At 43.5% G+C, this 20,852-nt stretch overlaps 2 protein-coding genes across 9 annotated transcripts in view; both read left to right on the top strand.

The window, feature by feature from the left end:
- zmp:0000000896 (caspase recruitment domain-containing protein 10) overlaps positions 1-3,752 on the top strand; it is a 23,122-nt gene extending 19,370 nt beyond the window's left edge. For 3 of the 4 annotated variants that reach the window (XM_053684024.1, XM_053684023.1, XM_053684022.1), the window contains exons 18-24: positions 195-435; positions 692-758; positions 898-1,000; positions 1,174-1,332; positions 1,762-1,877; positions 2,085-2,200; positions 2,513-3,752. In XM_053684024.1, coding sequence (XP_053539999.1) covers positions 195-435; positions 692-758; positions 898-1,000; positions 1,174-1,332; positions 1,762-1,877; positions 2,085-2,200; positions 2,513-2,717 — 1,007 coding nt within the window. In that variant the 3' untranslated portion in view covers positions 2,718-3,752. Of the gene's footprint in view, positions 1-194; positions 436-691; positions 759-897; positions 1,001-1,173; positions 1,333-1,761; positions 1,878-2,084; positions 2,201-2,512 lie in introns of those variants that run through there. The other variant, XR_008397253.1, reaches the window with a different exon arrangement.
- Positions 3,753-4,127: 375 nt separating this feature from the next.
- LOC108272942 (trinucleotide repeat-containing gene 6B protein) lies at positions 4,128-19,926 on the top strand. Of its 5 annotated transcripts, none has more exons than XM_017481828.3 (21): positions 4,128-4,350; positions 6,910-6,967; positions 7,108-7,129; positions 7,276-7,587; positions 9,417-11,219; positions 11,390-11,545; positions 11,924-12,102; positions 12,214-12,288; positions 12,490-12,615; positions 14,035-14,157; positions 14,383-14,484; positions 15,691-15,795; positions 16,034-16,091; positions 16,466-16,606; positions 16,702-16,869; positions 16,991-17,116; positions 17,231-17,308; positions 17,412-17,606; positions 17,704-17,771; positions 18,120-18,259; positions 18,527-19,926. In XM_017481828.3, exons 2-21 carry the CDS (start codon positions 6,914-6,916, stop codon positions 18,873-18,875), a joined length of 4,380 nt encoding a protein of 1,459 aa, XP_017337317.1. In that variant the 5' UTR covers positions 4,128-4,350; positions 6,910-6,913; the 3' UTR covers positions 18,876-19,926. The 5 variants fall into 5 exon arrangements, with proteins under 5 accessions (XP_017337317.1, XP_017337320.1, XP_017337319.1 ...); XM_017481831.3 differs by having other exon boundaries at positions 16,463-16,606; positions 17,243-17,308; positions 17,424-17,606; XM_017481830.3 differs by having other exon boundaries at positions 16,463-16,606; positions 17,424-17,606.
- The last annotated feature ends 926 nt before the right edge of the window (positions 19,927-20,852 follow it).

Here is a 20,852-nt window from a genome sequence, read left to right as displayed (position 1 = left end):
CTCTCTCCCCCCTCTCTCTCTCCCCTCTCTCTCTCTCTCTCTCTCTCTCTCTCTCTCCCCCCCTCTCTCTCTCCCCTCTCTCTCTCTCTCTCTCTCTCTCTCTCTCTATCTCTGTGCTGTAGTTAATCTCTACTGTTCTGTTTATTCAAACTCCGGCTTATTACATGGACTTCCTCTCTTCCTCTCCTCTTTAGGTTACTCCCGTTTGAATAGTGAACTCTGCTCTCCTTCTTTCATCGGTGCTGACTCGTTCTACGTCCGTGTAAACCTCGACCTCTTCTTACACGGAGAGCAGCCCTCTCTGCGTATCGCCTGTAACGACATCCTGCATGTAACAGACACCAGATACAACGGCAAATACCAGTGGCGCTGCACACGTGTGGACACACAGTCTGCTAAATCACTGCAGAATGGAGCTGTACCTAACTACAACAGGTACACACACACACACACACACACACACACACACACACACACACACACACACACAGCATCAGCATTGGATATTCAGGTTACTGCATCAGCACAGACAGTAACCTGATGAAGATTTGGAGATTTCAATATCACACAAATCATCAGTTTATGACCAGCTAAATTATCCACATGCAGCATGATACTGAGCTGTAGCTCTGTCATCTGATGTGTGTGTGTGTGTGTGTGTGTGTGTGTGTGTGTGTGTGTTGTTTGTCAGGGCTCAACAGTTACTGCTGGTGAAGTTACACACCATCACACTACAACAGCAAGACAAGAAGAAAAAAGTAAGACCAAGTCTCATTTTCTGTCTTACTGTCTCTCATTCTCTCAGTCTCTCTCTTTAACCCGTGTGTGTGTGTGTGTGTGTGTGTGTGTGTGTGTGTGTGTGTGTGTATGTGTGTGTGTGTGTTTCCGTGTGTGTAGTTCCGTAAGAAGGTTTTTGAGCATGTGCGGTTGGTGAAGTCCATATCGTCAAAATGTCAAGAGACTAGCTCCTCCTCTTCAGTCCTCTACACACTCAGTAACCGTAAGCTCCGCCCACCAGCCTGTTTCTTAGACACAGTCTACTTAATACGTTATAAATGTAAACGTGTCTATAACCATGAGCTGACTACAAATATACCATTTTAGTTCATCACTAACACATTATTGAATAAAACAAGGCTATTAAAATGTGTGTGTGTGTGTGTGTGTGTGCAGGTCATGAGGAACACCTGATACCCTACAGTTTGGTTCAGCCCGTGCAGGTGGAGTGTAAAAGGCCCGTCATTTTCTCTCCTTCTGTTCTCTCTCACGGCCTCATTGAAAGATTATTGCAGCCCGCCGACTCAGGACTGCACTTTAACACCTGTCCTCCAGGTACACACACAAACACACACACACACACACACACACACACACACACACACACACACAGTGCAGCTAAAAGAGTCAGTTATTATTATGTAAATGTGTGGTCTGATGTAAGGTCTGATGTAAGGTCTGATGTAAGCTGTAATGATGTGGAATAGTTAATAAGTGTTTGAAATATTTTTAATTATTATATATATATATTTTTTATTAATTGCTTAGTGGTAATGGCCAGAAAAATTTTACTGACTCAAAATACAGAGTCATGTGATTGTGACTGAAATGACTCACTGATTCATGAAGCGTGGCTCAGATTCAGCTTACACACAATTACAAACACAGCTTACACACCTGACAGATGAACATATATAAGGAAAACCTGAATAAAGTGTGTGTGTGCGTGTGTGTGTGTGTGTGTGTGTGTGTGTGTGTTTTCAGAGCCGATACCTGCGAGTGAGCGTAACGATAAGAGTGTGTTTCTCTTGGATCACACACATACCTTGGATCACACACTCGGCATCAGACTGCACAGCATCCAGGAGGTCATAAAGCAGGTACACTGAGAGGGGCGTGTCTCATATTGAGACGGGGGGCATGTCTCTGAGTGAGACAGAGGGGTGTCTCTGAGTGAGACAGAGGGACAGAGGGGCATGTGTCATACACAGACCCCTGACATGAGCTTAATCTCTGTGTGTGTGTGTGTGTGTGTGTGTGTGTGTGTGTGTGTGTGTGTGTGTGTGTGTGTGTGTGTGTGTGTGTAGGATAAACACTGTTTGCTGCAGCTGAGTGTGAGCAGTGTAGAAGCGTTGCTGAAGCAGGGCGTGTATCCCATCATCATCCACATCAAACCCAAAGACAAGAAGGGCAGGAAGTTCCGGTACATCACTCTCTCTCTCTATCTCTCTCTCTCTCTCTCTCTGTCTTTCTCTGTCTCTCTCTATCTGTCTCTCTATCGCTCTCTATCTCTCTCTCTCTCTCTCTCTCTCTCTCTCTCTCTCTGTCTGTCTTTGTCTCTCTCTCTCTCTCTCTCTCTCTCTCTCTGTCTGTCTTTGTCTCTCTCTCTCTCTCTCTCTCTCTCTCTCTCTCTCTATCTGTTTGTCTCTCCCTGTTTCTTTTTGGCTGTCTCTGTCTTTCTCTCCAGCCATCTCTCTCACTGTGTGTGTGTGCGTGTGTCTGTGTGTGTGTTCAGTAAGCTGCTGTCGTGTTTAGGGGAGAGTGATGTGATGGAGGTTGTGCGGGTGGAGGAGTTGCAGTTGGAGTCTCTGCCACTGATGTTCAGCACACTGCAGCCCAGCGACTGGAGCTGCACCGAGGACCTGATCCACACTGTCCGCCACACCATCCACAGCCAGCAGGGGGCGGTCGTCTGGCTCGAAATGGATAGGATGCAGTAGTAGTAGTAGTAGTAATAATAATAATATTGATTAGAGAAGGAGAACCTGTAAGAAACAAGGCTTTAGAGTACTGCAATTACAAACAATTAAAATAATTTACTGTGAACAAACTGTGAGCAACCTACACGTAACTATATATTAAATATATAAATATAAAACTTAACTGAGCTGTAAAGAGTGAATAAATCCTGCTATGATTATTAGAAATCGTTTGGAGTGTTTAATACGAGATTTCCACTGGGGTAAGTTCCCTTGCCCTCCATCTCCAGGGCTCTTCTGTTACTGCTATAAGATGATGGATGAAGATCTGACCCTAACCCACACACGTCGTCACCATCAGAGCAGCACCGAGTCACCTTCAGAGTAAATGTAGAAACTTTCACTGAGATTAAGGGTTAAATGACCTCGGATCAGTCCTGCTGAGTGTGACTGGTCAGACAGCTCCCTTCCCTAACTCACAACCCGAGCATAGGGAATAAATTATTTCCATCTGACACACATGTTTATAACTGATTTTACATCAGGAATCTGATGCTGATTTAAAGAGGGTCGTACTTACCAAAGAAACGGGACATGTGAAAGAGCTGATGATCAGATTCTGATCTCTAATTGGACAGATAAAGAAAATCCCTCAACATGCTGTGCTATCAAATTTTTATACACATTTATTACAATAAAGTTTTATAAGAAATTGTTATGAGAACAGCTGATAGAAACATCATTTATAATAAAAAAATGTTAGAAAAAATGAAATAATAGATGAGTTTTTTGAGTGTGAACAGGAGACAAAAGCTGATGTGTTGAGTGTGTGTGTGTGTGTGTGTGTGTGTGTGTGTGTGTGTGTGTGTGTGTGTGTGGACTCCTCACTCTGTAAATGACTGCATTAATAAACATTTCAGTATATTTATATATATAATTGATATGTAAATGTACGAATGCTGGTGTTTTTTACACTCCTTTACTATCTGTGTGTTTTAATGAAATCATTATCCTGCTTTTTATTCATCACAAATTATAATAAAAGGTAACAACACACTGCTGAGTGGTCTGTGTCTGATCATGTTTCCATGGCAACAGCTACTACATGCTGACTGGTCAGGACCACATGTTCTGTTTCTATGGTTACCACTGAAGCCCTACTAATTATTTCCTATTCCATACCCCTACTTCGTATTCCTATTCCCTACTCCTTATTCCATCTCTACTCCCTACTCCTTATTCCCTACTTCCTTATTATATTCCCTGCTCCTGATTCCATATTCCCTACTCCTTATTCCATAATTCCCTACTCCGTATTCCCTATTACCTACTCCATATTCCCTACTCCCTATTCCTTACTCCACATTCCGTATTCCCTACTTCCTGTGTGTGTGTGTGTGTGTGTGTGTGTTTCTCCCCCTGCTGTATGACTCAGTGTACTGCACTTCCTCCTCCACACAGAGTCCTGTTTATGGCCGAATAAGAACTTTAGTGCAGCGCTTTTTATAAACATCATTCACACCGCTGTTTATTTATTTATTTATTACTGACTGTGTGTTTATTTCTTGTCTTTATCGACCGCGGGGTTTTTATTCCCTGTGTCAGGAGATGAACCTGCAGCTGATATGTCCTGATAAATAAACACACCTAACAGGTAAAGTACATATTTAATACACACACACACACACACACACACACACACACACACACACACATAAACTCACACACATACACAGACACACACCTGTTATTATCTGGAGTGTGATGTGGAGTTATTAAAGCTGAAACCGCTGCTGGAGTTTATTATGGTTTCGGATGACAAGATTAGCCACAGGTGCTAGCTGTTTTTAGCATTTAGCATTTTAGCAAGATGACTTTCAGTCGACGGAAACGGTATTTTCTCCCACATTAGCGTCACACATTTGATTATTTTAGCAAACGCTCGGTTTTCGAGTTGCAGAAGAAAAGCAGAGAATTTATCCAGACTCGTTAAATGCGTAATTTCGGGAAATGTAGGTAGCCTTCTCCACCCGTATTCAGGCAATCCCTCAAGCCCTGCAGGGATTGGCTACTCGTTAACCCAAACAATCCTCTGATTGGTTAGTTTTACATCCACGGTTAAAGCAGACGCGATCCTATTGGCTAATCATCTCTTAGGAGGCGGAGCCTGTCAGAACCGAGGTAGGATGAACCGACTTGTTTACATGTTAGCTTAGCAGGTATTAGCTAGTTATTATTCTGCAATATGTTTTTAAAAACGTGACTTATTCAAATGTTAAGGTTAAATCCCAGTAAACTTACTTACTCATGCCTAACTTTTACATTCTAAACTTTTAATTGACCCGTTTTATAGTCTTAGTATACAATAACACTGTGTAGTGTCGAAGTTCTAAATCTTAATAATGTTTGTGTCCTCGCGACTCGTCTGTCTGATTCATTACTACTGTCTGTGTCCGATTCATTACTACTGTCTGTGTCCGATTCATTACTACTGTCTGTGTCCGATTCATTACTACTGTCTGTGTCCGATTCATTGCTACTGTCTGTGTCCGATTCATCACTACTGTCTGTGTCCGATTCATTACTACTGTCTGTGTCCGATTCATTACTACTGTCTGTGTCCGATTCATTACTACTGTCTGTCCAATTCATTACTACTGTCTGTGTCCGATTCATTACTACTGTCTGTGTCCGATTCATCACTACTGTCTGTGTCCGATTCATCACTACTGTCTGTGTCCGATTCATCACTACTGTCTGTGTCCGATTCATCACTACTGTCTGTCCGATTCATCACTACTGTCTGTCCGATTCATTACTACTGTCTGTGTCCGATTCATTACTACTGTCTGTCCGATTCATTACTACCGTCTGTCCCCGATTCATTACTACCGTCTGTCCGATTCACTACTACCGTCTGTCCGATTCATTACCACTGTCTGTCTGATTCACTACCACTGACTGTCCGGTTCATTACCACTGTCTGTCCGATTCGATTCGTCTATCTGTCCAATTCATTACTACTGTCTGTCCGATTCACTACTACTGTCTGTCCGAATCGATTCGTCTTTCTGTCCGATTCATTACTGCTGTCTGTCCGATTCACTACTACTGTCTGTCCGAATCGATTCGTCTTTCTGTCCGATTCATTACCATTACCACTCTCTGTCCGATTCATTACCATTACCACTGTCTGTGTCTGATTCATTACCACTGTCTGTGTCTCATTCATTACTGCTGTCTGTCCTATTCATCACTACTGTCTGAGTCTGATTCACTGCTACTGTCTGTCTGATTCACTGCTACTGTCTGTCCGATTCACTACTACTGTCTGTGTCCGATTCATTACTACTGTCTATCCGATTCACAACTACCGTCTGTCCGATTCACTGCCACTGTCTATCCGATTTACTACCACTGTCTGTCCGATTCACTACCACTGTCGGTCCGATTCATTACTACCGTCTGTCCGATTCACTACTACTGTCTGTCCGATTTGATTCGTCTTTCTGTCCGATTCATTACCACTGTCTGTCCGATTCATTACCATTACCACTGTCTGTCTGATTCATTACCACTGTCTGTGTCTGATTCATTACTGCTGTCTGTCCGATTCACTACTACTGTCTGAGTCCGATTCATTACCACTGTCTGTGTCTGATTCATTACTGCTGTCTGAGTCCGATTCACTACTACTGTCTGAGTCCGATTCATTACTACTGTCTGAGTCCGATTCACTGCTACTGTCTGTCCGATTCACTACTACTGTCTGCCCGATTCACTACCACTGTCTGTCCGATTCACTTTACTTTACTGATTCATTTTACTGTCTGTCTGTACGTTTCGATACGTCTGTCTGTATGATACGTCTGTCTGTACCATTTTATGCATCTATCTGTATGCTATGTCTCTGTATGGTTCGATTTGTCTGTTTGTACGATTCGATGCGTCTGTTTGTACACTTCCATGCGTCTGTCTGTATGATACGTCTGTACGATTCATTACTACTGTCTGCACGATTCATTACTACTGTCTGTTCGATTAGTCTGTCTGTGCGATTCGATACGTCTGTCTGTGCGATTCGATACGTCTGTCTGTGCGATTCGATACGTCTGTCTCTACTGTAACGTATGACTTCTGCTCAGGTGATTTCTGCAGGTGTTTGTGGACATACAGGTGGACTTACATCTTGTATATCTTTTCTGTTTTACAGTTTAATGGAAGACTTAAAAAATACAGAAGAAGATCAGAGTAATCCAGTTTCTCACCAGGTGTGGCACATTATGGTTTAATGCAGGCAGAACAAAGACTAGACTGTTCATTGGGTAGTCTGTTTAAGGTGTTGAGTGACACACTGAGTTTAACTAATACAAAATGTTGTTTATACTGAATGTGTCTTGTCTTGTTTCAGGACACCAAACAGATACTTAAAGGTAAATATTTCACTGATGTTATTAGTTTCGAGGAAACTATGATGATGCATACTAACTGACAAACTGACATAGAATTGCTTTTACTTGAGCAGGTTTGAAATGAATAAACGTTTGTGTTTTGGTCGTTTGTTTGGTGTTCCAATCAGATTCGATCACCCCTGCCCCCTTCCACTGCGTGACACTGCGCTCCAGTTCCACTCCATCCCTGTCCCCACTTCCTGCTCCTGGGTACGCTGCAGTTCTCCCTGCAAGTGAGAACAATGCAAAGCAAAACACTGTGGCAAATGGACAGGTTCCCTCTGCAGTGTCTCTGTGGCACATGTCCCGTGAAGTTCCACCTCGTTTCCGTAACCATCAGGAACCTAAAATTCTGCTGAAGAGAGGCCAGTCACTAGATGGAGTTTCACCATTCCTCCACACAGGGGATCAGTCGAATGCAAACACTACACAACGCTCAGGTGTGCCAATAATTTGTTATCTACACTCCTTCATTACTATTTACCAAAATACAGTGGCAAGAAAAAGTATGTGAACCCTTTGGAATTTCATGGTTTTCTGAATAAATTTGTCATAAAATGTGATCTGATCTTCATCTAAGTCAAATAGATGACAGTATAATATATAATTGACAAATATAATGTACCTAAAATAATAACACAAAAAATTCTCATTTTTCATGTCTTTATTGAACACACTCATTCAACATTCAAAATGGCAGTGGAAAAAGTAAGTGAACCCTTAGAATTAATAACTGGTTGACACCCCCCCCCCCCCCACCCCCACCCCCGGCAGCAATAACCTCAACCAGGCACTTCCTCTAGCTGTGGATCAGACCTGCACATCATTCAGGAGGAATTTTAGCCCATTCTTCTTGGCAGAACTGTTTTAGCTCGGTCATATTCTTTGGACGTCTCATGTGTATGGCTTTCTTCAAGTCATTCCATAGCATCTCTATTGGGATGAGGTCTGGGCTCTGACTCCGCCCCTCCAAAATGTGGATTTTGTTTTTCTGAAGCCATTTTGTTATGGACTTGCTCCGGTGTTTTGGGTCGTTGTGCTGTTGCATCTCCCAACTTCTACACAGTTTCAGCAGAAACTGATATTCTCACATTATCCTGAAGAATTGTCTGATATACTCGGGAATTCATCTTCCCCTGGCCAGGCCCTGATGCAGCAAAGCAGGCCCAAATCATGATGTTTCCTATACCATACTTTACAGTTGGGATGATGTTTTCATGATGATATGCCGTGTCCTTTCTACACCAGATGTAGTGCTGTGTGGTTTTTCCAAATGGTTCAATCTTAGTTTCATCAGTGCACAAAACATTTTGCCCATACCGCTGTGGAGTGTCAGTGTGCTCTTTTGCAAATTTCAGGCATGCAGCAATGTTCTTTTTAGTAAGCATTGGCTTCCTTCGTGGTGTCCTGCCGTAGATACCCTGCTTGTTCAATGTTTTACCTATTGTAGACTCATGAACAGAGATGTTAGGCAGTTAGAATGATGCCTTCAAATCTTTGGCTGTCATTCGGGGTTGTTTCTTTACCTCATTGTTGAGTCTTCGATGTGCTCTTGGTGTCATTTTGACTAGGCACCCAATTCTTGGTAGAGTAGCAACAGTCCCAAAGTGTCTCCATTTGTAGAATGCTTGCCTAACTGTAGACTGGTGAATTTCTAAAGTCTTTGAAATCACTTTGTGACCCTTACCAGCTTTATGTAAATCAACGATTCTTGATCGTAGATCCTCTGAAAGCTCTTTTTGGCAAGGCATGGGTCACATAAGCATGTGCTTCTTGTGCAGGGCAAACTCCAAAAGTTTTAGGGGTTTTTATCAGTCAAAGTAGCTGTAGTCGACACCTCCAGACTCATTTTCTTAACGAGACTCCAGGTGTGCAAAAAAAAAAATCTTTTTTGAGGTCACTAACTTAAGGGTTCACATACTTTTTCCACTATGAGGTTTTTTTTTGGTTGTTCTCAATAAAGACATGAAAGATCAGATTTTTTTGTGTTATTATTTTAGACACATTATATTTGTCAATACCCCTGACTTAGATGAAGATCAGATCACATTTTATGACAAATTTATTCAGGAAACCATGAAATTCCAAAGGGTTCACATGTTCACATACTTTTTCTTGGCACTGTACATCCTAATTTGCCTTTCTTCAGCTCTCATGTACAAATGAGGGATTTAGAGTACTTAAACCCAGACACTGCTTCTGTTTTATTGTTCTTTTTTCTAGATCCTAATGTAGATCTCACTTTTTCCACTTTCCTTACTGTCTTTAGCTTCTTTAACTTATGCAAATTCCACATGTGGCCCGGGCTCCGGAGCACTGCTGCTGTCTCAGGGAATGGATAAGATTGTAGTGGACGGCTCTGACCTGCAGGCATGGCCCAGTATTGTGGACAGCAGGAGGAAGAACGAGTCCCTGAGCAAAGCTTCATGGGAATGCAATAAAGGCATTCAAAAGAACAAGACGGAACAGGTAGAGCTTGGTGTCACTGCAGATGGAGCCAACTCGGTATCAGTCCCACCTTCCTACTGTGAAACTACCTTGAATTTGGCAGATGCAGAAAGCATGCAGCAGAAGATACAAAGCCAGGATGGAGGCAAGTGGGAGGACAACAGGGTGGAAAAAGAAGTGGGACCACAAGCAGAAGCTGAAATTGCTGATGACTCCAAAGGGTTCAATGAGGCAGTGCAGCTTTCTACTCTCAGTTCAAATCTAGAAGCCTTAATTCCTGATACATGTGATAATAGGGCAAGTGGAGAACTGCTGGAGACTGGAGAAATGTGGGTAACATCTGGGGAAAGCCAAGTGGGATGGAAAGTCACTGGCACTGATGGAGTCAGTATTGAGGTATCTCAGACAGTCTGGGATGAAGAAAGAAGTGGTCTAAAAAAGCAGTCAGCAACAATTATGCAGAGTGATGTGCCAAAAGAAGGCATGAGTGGACATGTACAAGAAAGTTCTCCAGGTTGTTTACAGGACACTGAAATGATTGCAACCAATACAACAACAAAAACAGATAGTGAGAAAAAGATGAATGAGGGGGAACTGGAGGGACCAGAGTTTGAGTCTGCTGTCCACGGAAGCACAGAAGATGGTACTTGGTCTCACAACAACTCCAGAGCTCAAGCTTCATGCAGTGAAGTGACTTTACAGAGCATGATCAGTCGAAGTGACCTGGATCCCAGAGTACTTTGCAACACTGGCTGGGGGCAGACCCAGATCAAGCAGAGCATAGCCTGGGATTTGGAGGTGGACAGTAGCTCTGAATCAGGTCGAGACTGGACTGGGCATGCTCAGATGGATCTAAACAGCCCTAGCTGTCCTCTTTGGTCCAGGGATTTGCAGGGTCAGGTGAAGGGGGCCAGAAGCCAGGGAGTAGGGAGTAAAGGGGAGCAAGTTGAGCAGAAAATAGATCGTAAACAGGGTGCTCTACTCACAGGCACAGGCAACAGCTGGGTGGAGGCTGTTGAGGATGAGCAGGTAGGAAGGTGGGATGGGAATAGGAGAGATGGTGGGCAGCGGAGAGATGGGGACAAGGGCAGTTGGGTTCCACGTGACCCTCAGTGGGAAGAAAACAAGGGTAAAGCTGGACAAGGCGAGAAGTCATGGTCTGAGTCTGAGGATGAAGGATGGAGAAGCAAACAGCACCAGGGATGGGGGAACAACCGCCAGCTACAACATATACCAAACAATCAAACAGCACTGAAGGGCCCAAATCAACAGCAACTGCAGCAATCCCAGTCCCAGCCTACTCAACCAAGAGGCTCACAGGAGTCCAGGGATCCACCCGCAGGCCCAGTGGCAAAGAACCAAAGCTCAGGATGGAAGCCGGGTCCCATCCCTCACATGTCTTCAGACATTGAGCCAAGTGGTTGGGAGGAGCCCTCGCCCCAGTCCATTAGCAGGAAGATGGAGATTGACGATGGAACATCGGCCTGGGGTGACCCCGCTCACTATGACAACAGGAGTGTCAACATGTGGGATAAGAGCAACCTGCAACAGAGGGGTCAGCCATCTCAACAACAGCATGAGTCCATACCAGCCAACACCCTGACCGGCAGAGACAAAAACACAGGTTGGGAGTGAATTGAATGTAGTTTGTAAGGATCTACTGATTGGAACATTTATGTGGGAGTGTAAAACAATGAGATGGTTCATGTTGTAATAGGGTAGTAATCTTTTATAATATTGACTTATTGTTGTACTGACACACTCATAACTTATTTGTTTCCCTAAAATCTTTAGCATGGGAACGGAGTGCTGGAGCTCCTGAACAGGCCATGGACAACAGCACAGCAGGCTGGGGGAAGGCCTTTGATGCTCCCTCAGGCTGGAGGGATCCAGAGGAAACTGGGAAAGGGACAGGATGGGGTGGCTCCCGCACCAATCCAGCCAAGACTAGTAAGAAGTTTTTAGTATTTTTAGGCCAGATGCGCAATACTCTACTCTCTTTTACTACCAGTCTTTCTTCTGTTGATCTACCACCCTGATGATCTGAGCACAAACCCAACTCTATTCCTGCTTCTGGAGATGTATTATCCTGGAGTGGTTTAGCTTTAGCCTATCTGTTGAAGATTTCCCATCCTGCGTGGTTGATAGTTGAATTCCTAGCTTTTAATTCCTACACTGCTCCTGGAGATCTACCACTCTGTTTAGATCCTACACCAGTATAACACATGGGTAATGTTCTACACTAATGATCCAGCTGTTTGGGCTAGACGCTGTGATTTGGACTTCAACTTGTGTCTGGGTCTCCTGGATATGCTTATTTGTCCACAGGTTCAAAGACTATGCAAGATGGCTGGGGTGATGAAGGTTTAAACACTTCACGCCATTCCAGTTGGGAGGAGGAAGACAGTGGTTCTGGCATGTGGGGTAACAGGTCTCAGGACAACACTTCCTCCATTTCCTCTGGGGGTTGGAACCAAGGTCAGGGTGGCAGGAGAACTGGAGCAAAGGTACATGGGGGTCTTTGATTAAGCTCTCTCATTGAATTGAACTGGCGGACTCTTGTTTCTAGCTGATTTTGTCTACCATCATGTTTTAAACGTTGGCTTGTTTTCTCTCAGGGTCCTCTGAAAGGAAATGGTGGGGGTCCCTGGACAGGTTCCATAACTCGGCAGTTGTCAAACATGGGGATCACGGTAACTCAAAATTGAGTGATGATTTTGCATCAATTTAATTCTAATGCGAACAGAGTGTTTGTTTATTGAATGTAAAGTGTGCACAGGAACTTGACTTGGCAAGAACATGAATTCGTACGTACATCATATAAGATTACTGTAGCATAGTATATCCAACATGCTCAATGTAGCTAACAGCTATAAAATACTGGTTTGGACCAGGACGAAGAAGCCATCTCAGCGTCGGACAGAAGTAGGAGAGGGATGAACGACTTTAATGGGGAGATGAGGAGGGGAGGAAGAGGAGGAGGAAGCTTTCGCTCGCACAGCTCCAAGGAACCGGGCACGGTAGGACCTTACTCTAAAATGATGCACAAATACACTATCGATATACACTATATAAGTATAAATACAATAAGATTTTGGTTAAGAAACCATTTTCTTTTTAAATGGGCAATAATGTTACATAGCTACATTCTCCTCTGAAAGTATTGGAACAGCAAGGACGTATTGTTTTTGCTATACGCTGAAGACATGGCACCTTTGGTGGCAGACCACCCTATTTTTAGATGAGCAAAATTATTGGAACAGATTGTCTTGTACTAAATAACACTTAATATTTGGTTGCATTTCCTTTACTTGTAATAACTGCATCAATCCTGTGATTCACTGACACCAAACTGCTGGTTTCTTATTCTGTGAAGCTTCTCCAGGTTTTTCCTGCAGCTTCTTTCAGTAGTTGTTTGTTTCGGGGGGTTTCTCCCTTCAGTCTCCTCTTCAGGAGGTGAAACACTGCTCAGTTGGGTTAAGGTCTTGTGATTGACTTGTACAGTCTAAAACCTTCTGCTTTTTCCACCTTATGAAGTCCATTGTTGACTTGGCAGTGTGTTTTGGGTCATTGTCTTGATGCATGATAAAGTTCCTCCCAATTAGTTTGGATGCATTTCTTTGTAGATTGGAAGACAAAATTTTCCTGTAAACTTCAGAATTCATTCTGCTGCTACCATCATAAGTTCCATCATCAATAAGATTAGTGAGAATCTTTCAGAAGCAGCCGTGCAAGCCCAAGCCATGACACTACCTCCACCATGTTTCACAGATGAGCTTGCATGTTTTAGATCATGAGCAGATCCTTTCTTCTCCATACTTTGGCATTTCCAGCACTTTGGTAGAGGTTCATTTTGGTTCCAGAACTTTTGTGAATCATCTCTGTATTTCTGTGAATTTCTGTGAATCCTTGCTTTATGATTCTTATTGCTGATGAGAGGTTTACATCTTGTGATATGGCCTCTATATTTCTTCTTCGAACAGTGGATTGTGAAACCTTCACCTCTGACCTGTAGAGGTTGTTGATGATTCTGTCTGTTGTTTTGGGGTCTTTCTTCACAGCTCTCACAATGTTTTTGTCATCAGCTGATGCCGTTTTTCTTGATCTGCTTGATGTTTGGTTGTTAATACAGTGGTTTGCTTTTCTCCCATAGACAGCTGTTTGGTCTTCACTTGAAAAATGGGTGGGTCAAACATAAGGTGCCATGTTCTAAGTTGCTTAACACATCTAGATGTAAATATCAGAAAACGAAAGCTGAAATTCTGATTTATCATCTCAAATTGATCTTTTGATCTCACACCCCTTGGGGGAGTTCTGGGGACTGTGTTTTACAATGTTGACCACTTCATGATGCTGCATTAAAACATGTGCTAACATTGCATGGCAATCTGAGTTCATGTTGTCTCTTATCACACACTCTCTTTTTTTTTTTTTTATAGACCGGTGTGTTTAATACCAGTGGTGTTGCACATTTAAGAGGAATGCAACAGCCAGGTGTGCATCACATAAATCCTTCCCCTGGAGTACGAGCACACATGCAACAGCAGTTCCTCCCACCTCAGGTAAGTTAAAAAAAAGTTCTCATTTCATCGGTTTCAAAAGTTATCGCAACTTTTTCTCATGAATGACAGTGTCTTGTTGGAGTAATATAATTGATATGGTTATATAAATGACTAAATGTTTTTGTATCCTACCGTATAGTGATCCTCCACATAGTATCAGATTGTAGTGTATTATGTAACTGCTCTTCCTGGCTCCTGGAACAGTGTGTGTTATTGTTTATGCAGGTTTCGGGGTCCGTTCTGAATCCGATGTTTCCCCCACAGCTCTCCCCACAGCACCTAGCCATGCTCAGTGGGATAAACCCCCACATGCAGCAGGTCCAGCTGGTAAATATATCCTACAGTGCCCTCCATTAATATTGGCACCCTAATATAGAAGGCTGTGAAAAATTGTCTTTTTTGTTTAACCATTGGTATTTTGTTAAATTAAATTCACAAAAATACTCTGCAATTGTTTGATGTCCATGAGATCAAATACAGCACAAGTTTATCCAAAATTATATTTGTTAAATATAGGTGTGCAACAATTATTGGCACCCTTTTAGTCAATACTTTGTGCTAGCTCTCTTTGCCAAGATAACAGCTCTGAGTCTTCTCCTATAACGCCTGATGAAGTTGGAGAATACATGGCGAGGGATCTGAGAGCGTTCCTCTGTACAGAACCTCTCCAGATCCTTCACATTTCGAGGTCCATGCTGGTGGACTCTCCTCTTCAGTTCACCCCACAGGTTTTCTATGGGGTTCAGGTCAGGGGACTGGGATGGTCATGGCAGGATCTTGATTTTGTGGTCAGTAAACCATTTCTGTGTTGATTTGGATGTATGTTTTGGATCATTGTCCTGCTGGAAGATCCAACCACAGCCCATTTCAGGCTTTTGGGCAAAGGCAGTCAGGTTTCTGTTGTCTGTTGTCAAATATCTGTTGATATTTGATAGTCCATGATTCCAGGTATCCTAACAAAACGTCCAGGTCCTCTGGCAGAAATACAGCCCCAAAATATTAAAGATCCACCTCCATATTTAACCGTGGGCATGAGGGACTTTTCCATATGGCTACCTCTCTGTGTGCACCAAACCCCCTCTGGTGTTTATCACCAAAAAGCTCTATTTTGGTTTCATCTGACCGTAGAACCCGATCCCATTTGAAGTTCCAGTAGTGTCTGCACACTGAAGACGCTCGAGTTTGTTTTTGGATGAGAGTAGAGGATTTTTTTCTTGAAACCCTTCCAAACAGCTTGTGGTGATGTAGGTGACTTAGGATTGTAGTTTTGGAGACTTTCTGACCCCAAGACACAACTAACTTCTGCAGTTCTCCAGCTGTGATCCTTGGAGATTTTTTATCCACTCGAACCGTCCTCTTCACAGTGCGTTGAGACAATATAGACAACGCGTCCAATTCCAGGTCGATTCATAACATTTTCACTTGACTGGAACTTCTTATCTGGAACTGCTCTTTTATACATTGACCAGTAAATAAGACAAATAAATGAGTCTTGTCTCAGTCTCTCTTACTTCATCTTGGTCTTGTTCTTAGGCGTATCAGCTCCTCCTGCAGCAGCAGCAGCAACAGCAACATTTCCTGTCTCAGAGGAAGTTCCCTCATCCTCCTCCTCTGCTTCAGCATCAGGATCCACAGCAGGTACTCATACAAAATACAAGTATTAAATCCATTGATCGTTATAGACGGGACTCTGACTTCACACTGCTGTACACACTGCACTTTCTGATTAATCCTGTTACAGTAATAACATATAGTAACATAACCACGTCCTGAGAAAGTGTGGACATGACTAAAAGACAGTGGGAATTATCTCTCTCTCTCTCTCTCTCTCTCTCTCTCTCTCTCTCTCTCTCTCTCTCTCTCTCTCTCTCTATAGTTGGCCCGCATCATGGCAGTTCTTCAGCAACGCCCCAAAACCCCTACATCCTTCCCGGGTGAGTTGGAGTGCAGTACCTCACACTGTGCTTCCTTTATCAAGCTGGACATGAACTGATTTATTTATAAATTATTTATAAAAATTAATGGTCAAGGACACTGCGCTCCATCCAGAACATTTAGTGGAAACCATTAGCTAAATATTATTCAATTAAAGACTATAAAAAATAAAGAAACTGAGCCAACACAAATCCATAAATTAAGACAAATAAAAAAAGGAGTACAGGCCGGTCTGTCTGTGCAGAGCCATGTAAACAAAAGCCTCAGCTGATGGAGGATTTAGTAGTGATTTTATATATTAATAAGTATTTTATTGACCTTGAAGTGAGTCAAAATAACTTCCACTAATACATATCTTCTGTTCCCCCAGCAGGCTTTGTGCCAGGGGTGGAGCCTGAGTCAGTTATTGGTGGAGTAAAAGAAGTAGGAGGAGCTCAGCCTCAGTTTAAATGGATGATGGAGGCAGGGCATCCACTTTGCCCCTCCCCTCCTGATCCCATAATGCTTAAGAATGGTATAACACACACACACACACACACACACACACTCACACACACACACACATTTGGATATTGTATTTAATGTGTGTGTGTGCGTGTGCGTGTGTAGGTCTCTTGCCAGGTCCGATGAAGCTCCGAGGCGACTCCTCGTATCCCCACTATGATCTTGTGGGAGTGGAGAATATGGGCGTGGCCTCTCCAAATCTGATTGACAATTGGCATAGAAACCCTGGGGGTAAATTAGGCGCTTCCCCCAACACCCCCACCTGGCCACCAGGTATAATGCACATGCACAGTTTTTTTTTTTTTTAAACAGGATGTTTTCACTTAGCTGCACGCATGTCTGACTTTGAGAGTGTGTGTGTGTGTGTGTGTGTGTGTGTGTGTGTGTGTGTCAGAGTTTCAGCCTGGTGTTCCCTGGAAAGGTGTTCAGAGCCCCGAGCCTGACCCAAACCCCTACAGTGGAATGCTGGGGGAGAACACACTCACTGAAACTGAACACCACTTACTGCAGGATAACACAGGTACACACACACACACACACACACACACACACACACACACACACACCCGGAGGGGGCGTGGCCTCCTACTCTTCACAGCTAATGGTTTTATAGATTAAATTAATGAAATCTCAGTCTCTTTGTTAGAGATGAATACCGTACTGCCTTCACCTGGTGCCTGGCCTTACTGTGCCTCCGACACACACAACTCAGGTAACACACACACACACACATACACACACACATGCACATTCATACACACACACACACACAGACACAGTGCCCTGTAATACAGACACTGCTCTGATGTTTGTAGTTAAATTCCCAGCGCTGGCCACCAGCTGGCCTCCTGAGCCGATCGGACACAGGACCAATCGAAACGTCTCACAGCTGCCCCGCCCCCCTCCCGGCCTGACCCATCAGAAACAGTCTCCGTGGTTAGGGGTGGGGCCTCACATGCCCAGAGGGTGGAGTACAGAGAGGCAGAGCCAGGAGTCACCTTTTGTTACAGGTGACGTTTCACGCTTCACTACAGGGATGGTGAGGATGAAGATGAAGAACGTTGGAGCTCAATCATGTTGTTTTGTTTTTGTGTTGTGGTGCTTCAGAGAGCTCATGGAGTGGTGGATCATCTGCAGGAAGTTCATGGCTGCTGCTGAGCAACCTCACACCACAGGTGATTGAAGAATGTGTGTGTGTGAGTGTAGATCATGGACCTAGCTTTGTTTAGATGAATTTAGATGAAAGCTGGAGTGTAAGATGCACACAATGTTATGCATGTAGAGAAGAAAAAATGGAAGTGGGGTGACTCCATGAGAGTTGAGGAGTTTTCCTGGGTGGTTCTTTGGTGTTGGGAGATTCAGCAAGCTTCTTCTAGATAAATCTATGCTATCTTATGATTGTGACGATATGTTTGGAAAAACACTTTCTTTGAAACACACTTACGGTTATGCATTCGGTGTTGTATGTTCTGTGTGTGTGTGTGTGTGTGTGTGTGTGTGTGTGTGTGTGTGTGTGTGTGTAGATCGATAGCTCAACTCTGAAGACAATTTGCCTGCAGCATGGCCCACTGATGACCTTTAACCTTGGCTTTGCTCCAGGCAGCGCTCTGATTCGCTACTGCAGCCCGGACGAGGCGGCCAAGGCCCAGAGTGCACTGCACATGTATGACTCATTACCTTTAACCTACTTACTTATCTATTCTTCGAATGGTGTATTGTGATACAGTCAAACTGCCCTGTAACCTTTAACCTACTTATCTGAACATCTCAGCAGCCGTAGTCTTCTCGTATTACTCAGCTTATTAATCAGTTTATCACTACTGTGTAATCAGTGTTAGTGATAACGCTGTATAATTAGCACTCTCGTTAGCACAGGGTCATTAGTATTCTGGTTTTAAATGAGAATAATGACATCATCGTGTCTCTATAGGTGTGTCCTGGGTAACACCACCATCTTGGCTGAGTTTGTGAGTGAGGAGGACGTGGCCCGTTACTTCACACATTCCCAGAGCAGAGAGACAGACGGAGACGGAGAGACAGACAGGGAGATGGAGAGTGAGACGGGTGGAGGAGGACAGGTGAAGCTCGGCTGGGAGAACCTGGACGGAGCCGGACTCTCTCTGTTTAACCGATGGAGCCACAGCCGGGAGGGTGGGGTCTGGGGAGGTGTGGCATCGGGTTACCACGGCAACAACCTATGGGGTTCTCCTCAGGTTGAGGACAGAGGGCCTGGCTTGTTGCCGGGCAACCTGTTAGGGGGTGGGTCTGACACTTTGTGATTATGGAGGGCTGAGTGCTGATTTAAACACACAGGCGCACACACGCACACACACACACAGATGTAAGTTCAGAACACTGGACTGGGATTTCTCGGTGTTCACACAGGCAGTGATTTCATCACCTCACCTGGTCTGATGCGTTATAATTTACTCACTGCACTTGTAACTAGACTCTACTTACAGTTGCCATGGTTTCATCGTTAATATATATCTATAATGCAATACCCACGTCTTTCTGTAAGGGTCATTGTGTCCGACGTTTATTTAACACTTAATAAACCAGGGTTCTAGTGCAGATCATGAAAAATCTGGAATTTAAAGGCACCTTTAGGTAATATAGAAAATGTTTATCTAGCCCCGCCTACTTATTTCTTAAGTTGGTGCTACGCCTCCTGTCTCACTGAATATGCACACCAGGCCACTTTCCCTAAACACACCGCTGCCAGTGTGAACACAACCTTCTGTTCTCACACTGCTTTATAGCACTGATTTGCCCCGCCCACTTCACACCATCACTGATTGGTTCACACTGACTCCACCCCCGAAAGTGTGGCCCTCCTCAGCCTGACCAGTAGTGTAGTGACTGTGATGCCTGTGTGTGTGAGAGAGAGAAGGAGTGAATGAAGAGCTGATTTTATAGTTTAATATGCATGTGTGCACTTTAATGTCATGTGTGTCTGCTTTAAGAGACTGTTTGTTGTGTACTGTATATATTGCTTACTCTACACACTGCTGATTTCTGCTACGTACTCTGTGTGTGTGTGTGTGTGTGTGTGTGTGTGTGTGTTTAGTGTACACTCATGTAGCCTTTTTTTAATCTGCAATAAGAGTGCTTTTAAAGACAGCTGAGTGTGTGACAATGTTTTTCTCTGGTTTACACACATTAAACAGAGGTTATGTATATCTGTGTGTGTGTGTGTGTGTGTGTGTGTGTGTGTGTGTGTGTGTGTGTGTGATGTACAGTGTGTATCCTGTATGGAGTTTTTACAGAAGAGTTATTTAATAATAGACACATACTGTTGTGTAATAAACACTGAGACTTTGGATTTAATCTTCTGTTCTGATTATTTTGGGGTTCCCCTTTGGCTCCTTTAATTCAGGGTAAATTACCGACTTTCACTCATTTACAACACACTGTGGAATCCCTGCCATGAAGAACTGTAGCTGTTCTAGACTGGCTACCCAGTATTAGTACGGTGTTCCTAATAAAGTGGCAGACGAGTGTATATTTCATACGATTGCTAAAGATGTTGGTAAATAATGACTGTGCAGTAAGGGACAGAGGTAGAGCTGCCCTTGCTCTTCAGCTTGAATGCAAGCTTTTCTAACATGGACTTGTTGTGTGTCAACCTCTTACTGGAGAATGGTTGATGTAATTCACCAGAGAGAGGATCTTGTATAGTTTTAGCCTGCCTCTCCATGAAGTTAAGAAGATCACAGAAGGTAGCCTTCATTTTCCTTTGCTCCAGGATGTCAAATGCTGCAGACCTCCACCTCTCTCGTAACTTTTGAGGGAGCTTTGAAGAAATAAGCCTTAGGTTAGAGAATAGATTGAGCTCTTACATATACTGCAGGTTCTGTGACAGATTGTAGCATCCATGAAGAAAGAGTGAATATCTGGATAGCACCTTTCCATCTTCAGCTGTAATTTCACTCCAGATAAAAAATAATTCATCAGCAGCAGGGATATATAGACCAGAGGGGAGGGGAGGGCGGGGGGAGGAGAGAGAGATTTAGCTTTCAGTTTCTGATATTTACAACCAGATGTAGTAAACAATTTCCTCCCAATTTTTGGAGGAGAAAAAGTATTGGAACAGATTGTTTTAAAATAAATGACACCTAATATTTGGCAGCTTCTTTCAGTAGTTGTTTGTTTTGGGGGGGTTCTCCCTTCAGTCTCCTCTTCAGGAGGTGAAATCAGATCGGTTGGGTGAAAGTCTGCATGATGTTGTCTTGCTGAGGTTCCTGGATGCAGTT

Source organism: Ictalurus punctatus, chromosome 12, assembly GCF_001660625.3.
Source record: "Ictalurus punctatus breed USDA103 chromosome 12, Coco_2.0, whole genome shotgun sequence".
Taxonomy (NCBI): domain Eukaryota; kingdom Metazoa; phylum Chordata; class Actinopteri; order Siluriformes; family Ictaluridae; genus Ictalurus; species Ictalurus punctatus.
Note: the sequence above shows the minus strand (reverse complement) of the source record. Positions and strands in the feature narration are given on the sequence as shown.

Excerpts from the sequence above, each read along its gene's own strand:
- LOC108272942 (XM_017481827.3), top strand. The coding sequence starts at position 6,914 with ATGGAAGACTTAAAAAATACAGAAGAAGATCAGAGTAATCCAGTTTCT. Across the intron at positions 12,616-14,034 it reads GCTCCAAGGAACCGGGCACG|ACCGGTGTGTTTAATACCAG; the intron begins GTAGGACCTTAC and ends TTTTTTTTATAG. Across the intron at positions 17,309-17,411 it reads CTCCGACACACACAACTCAG|TTAAATTCCCAGCGCTGGCC; the intron begins GTAACACACACA and ends TGATGTTTGTAG.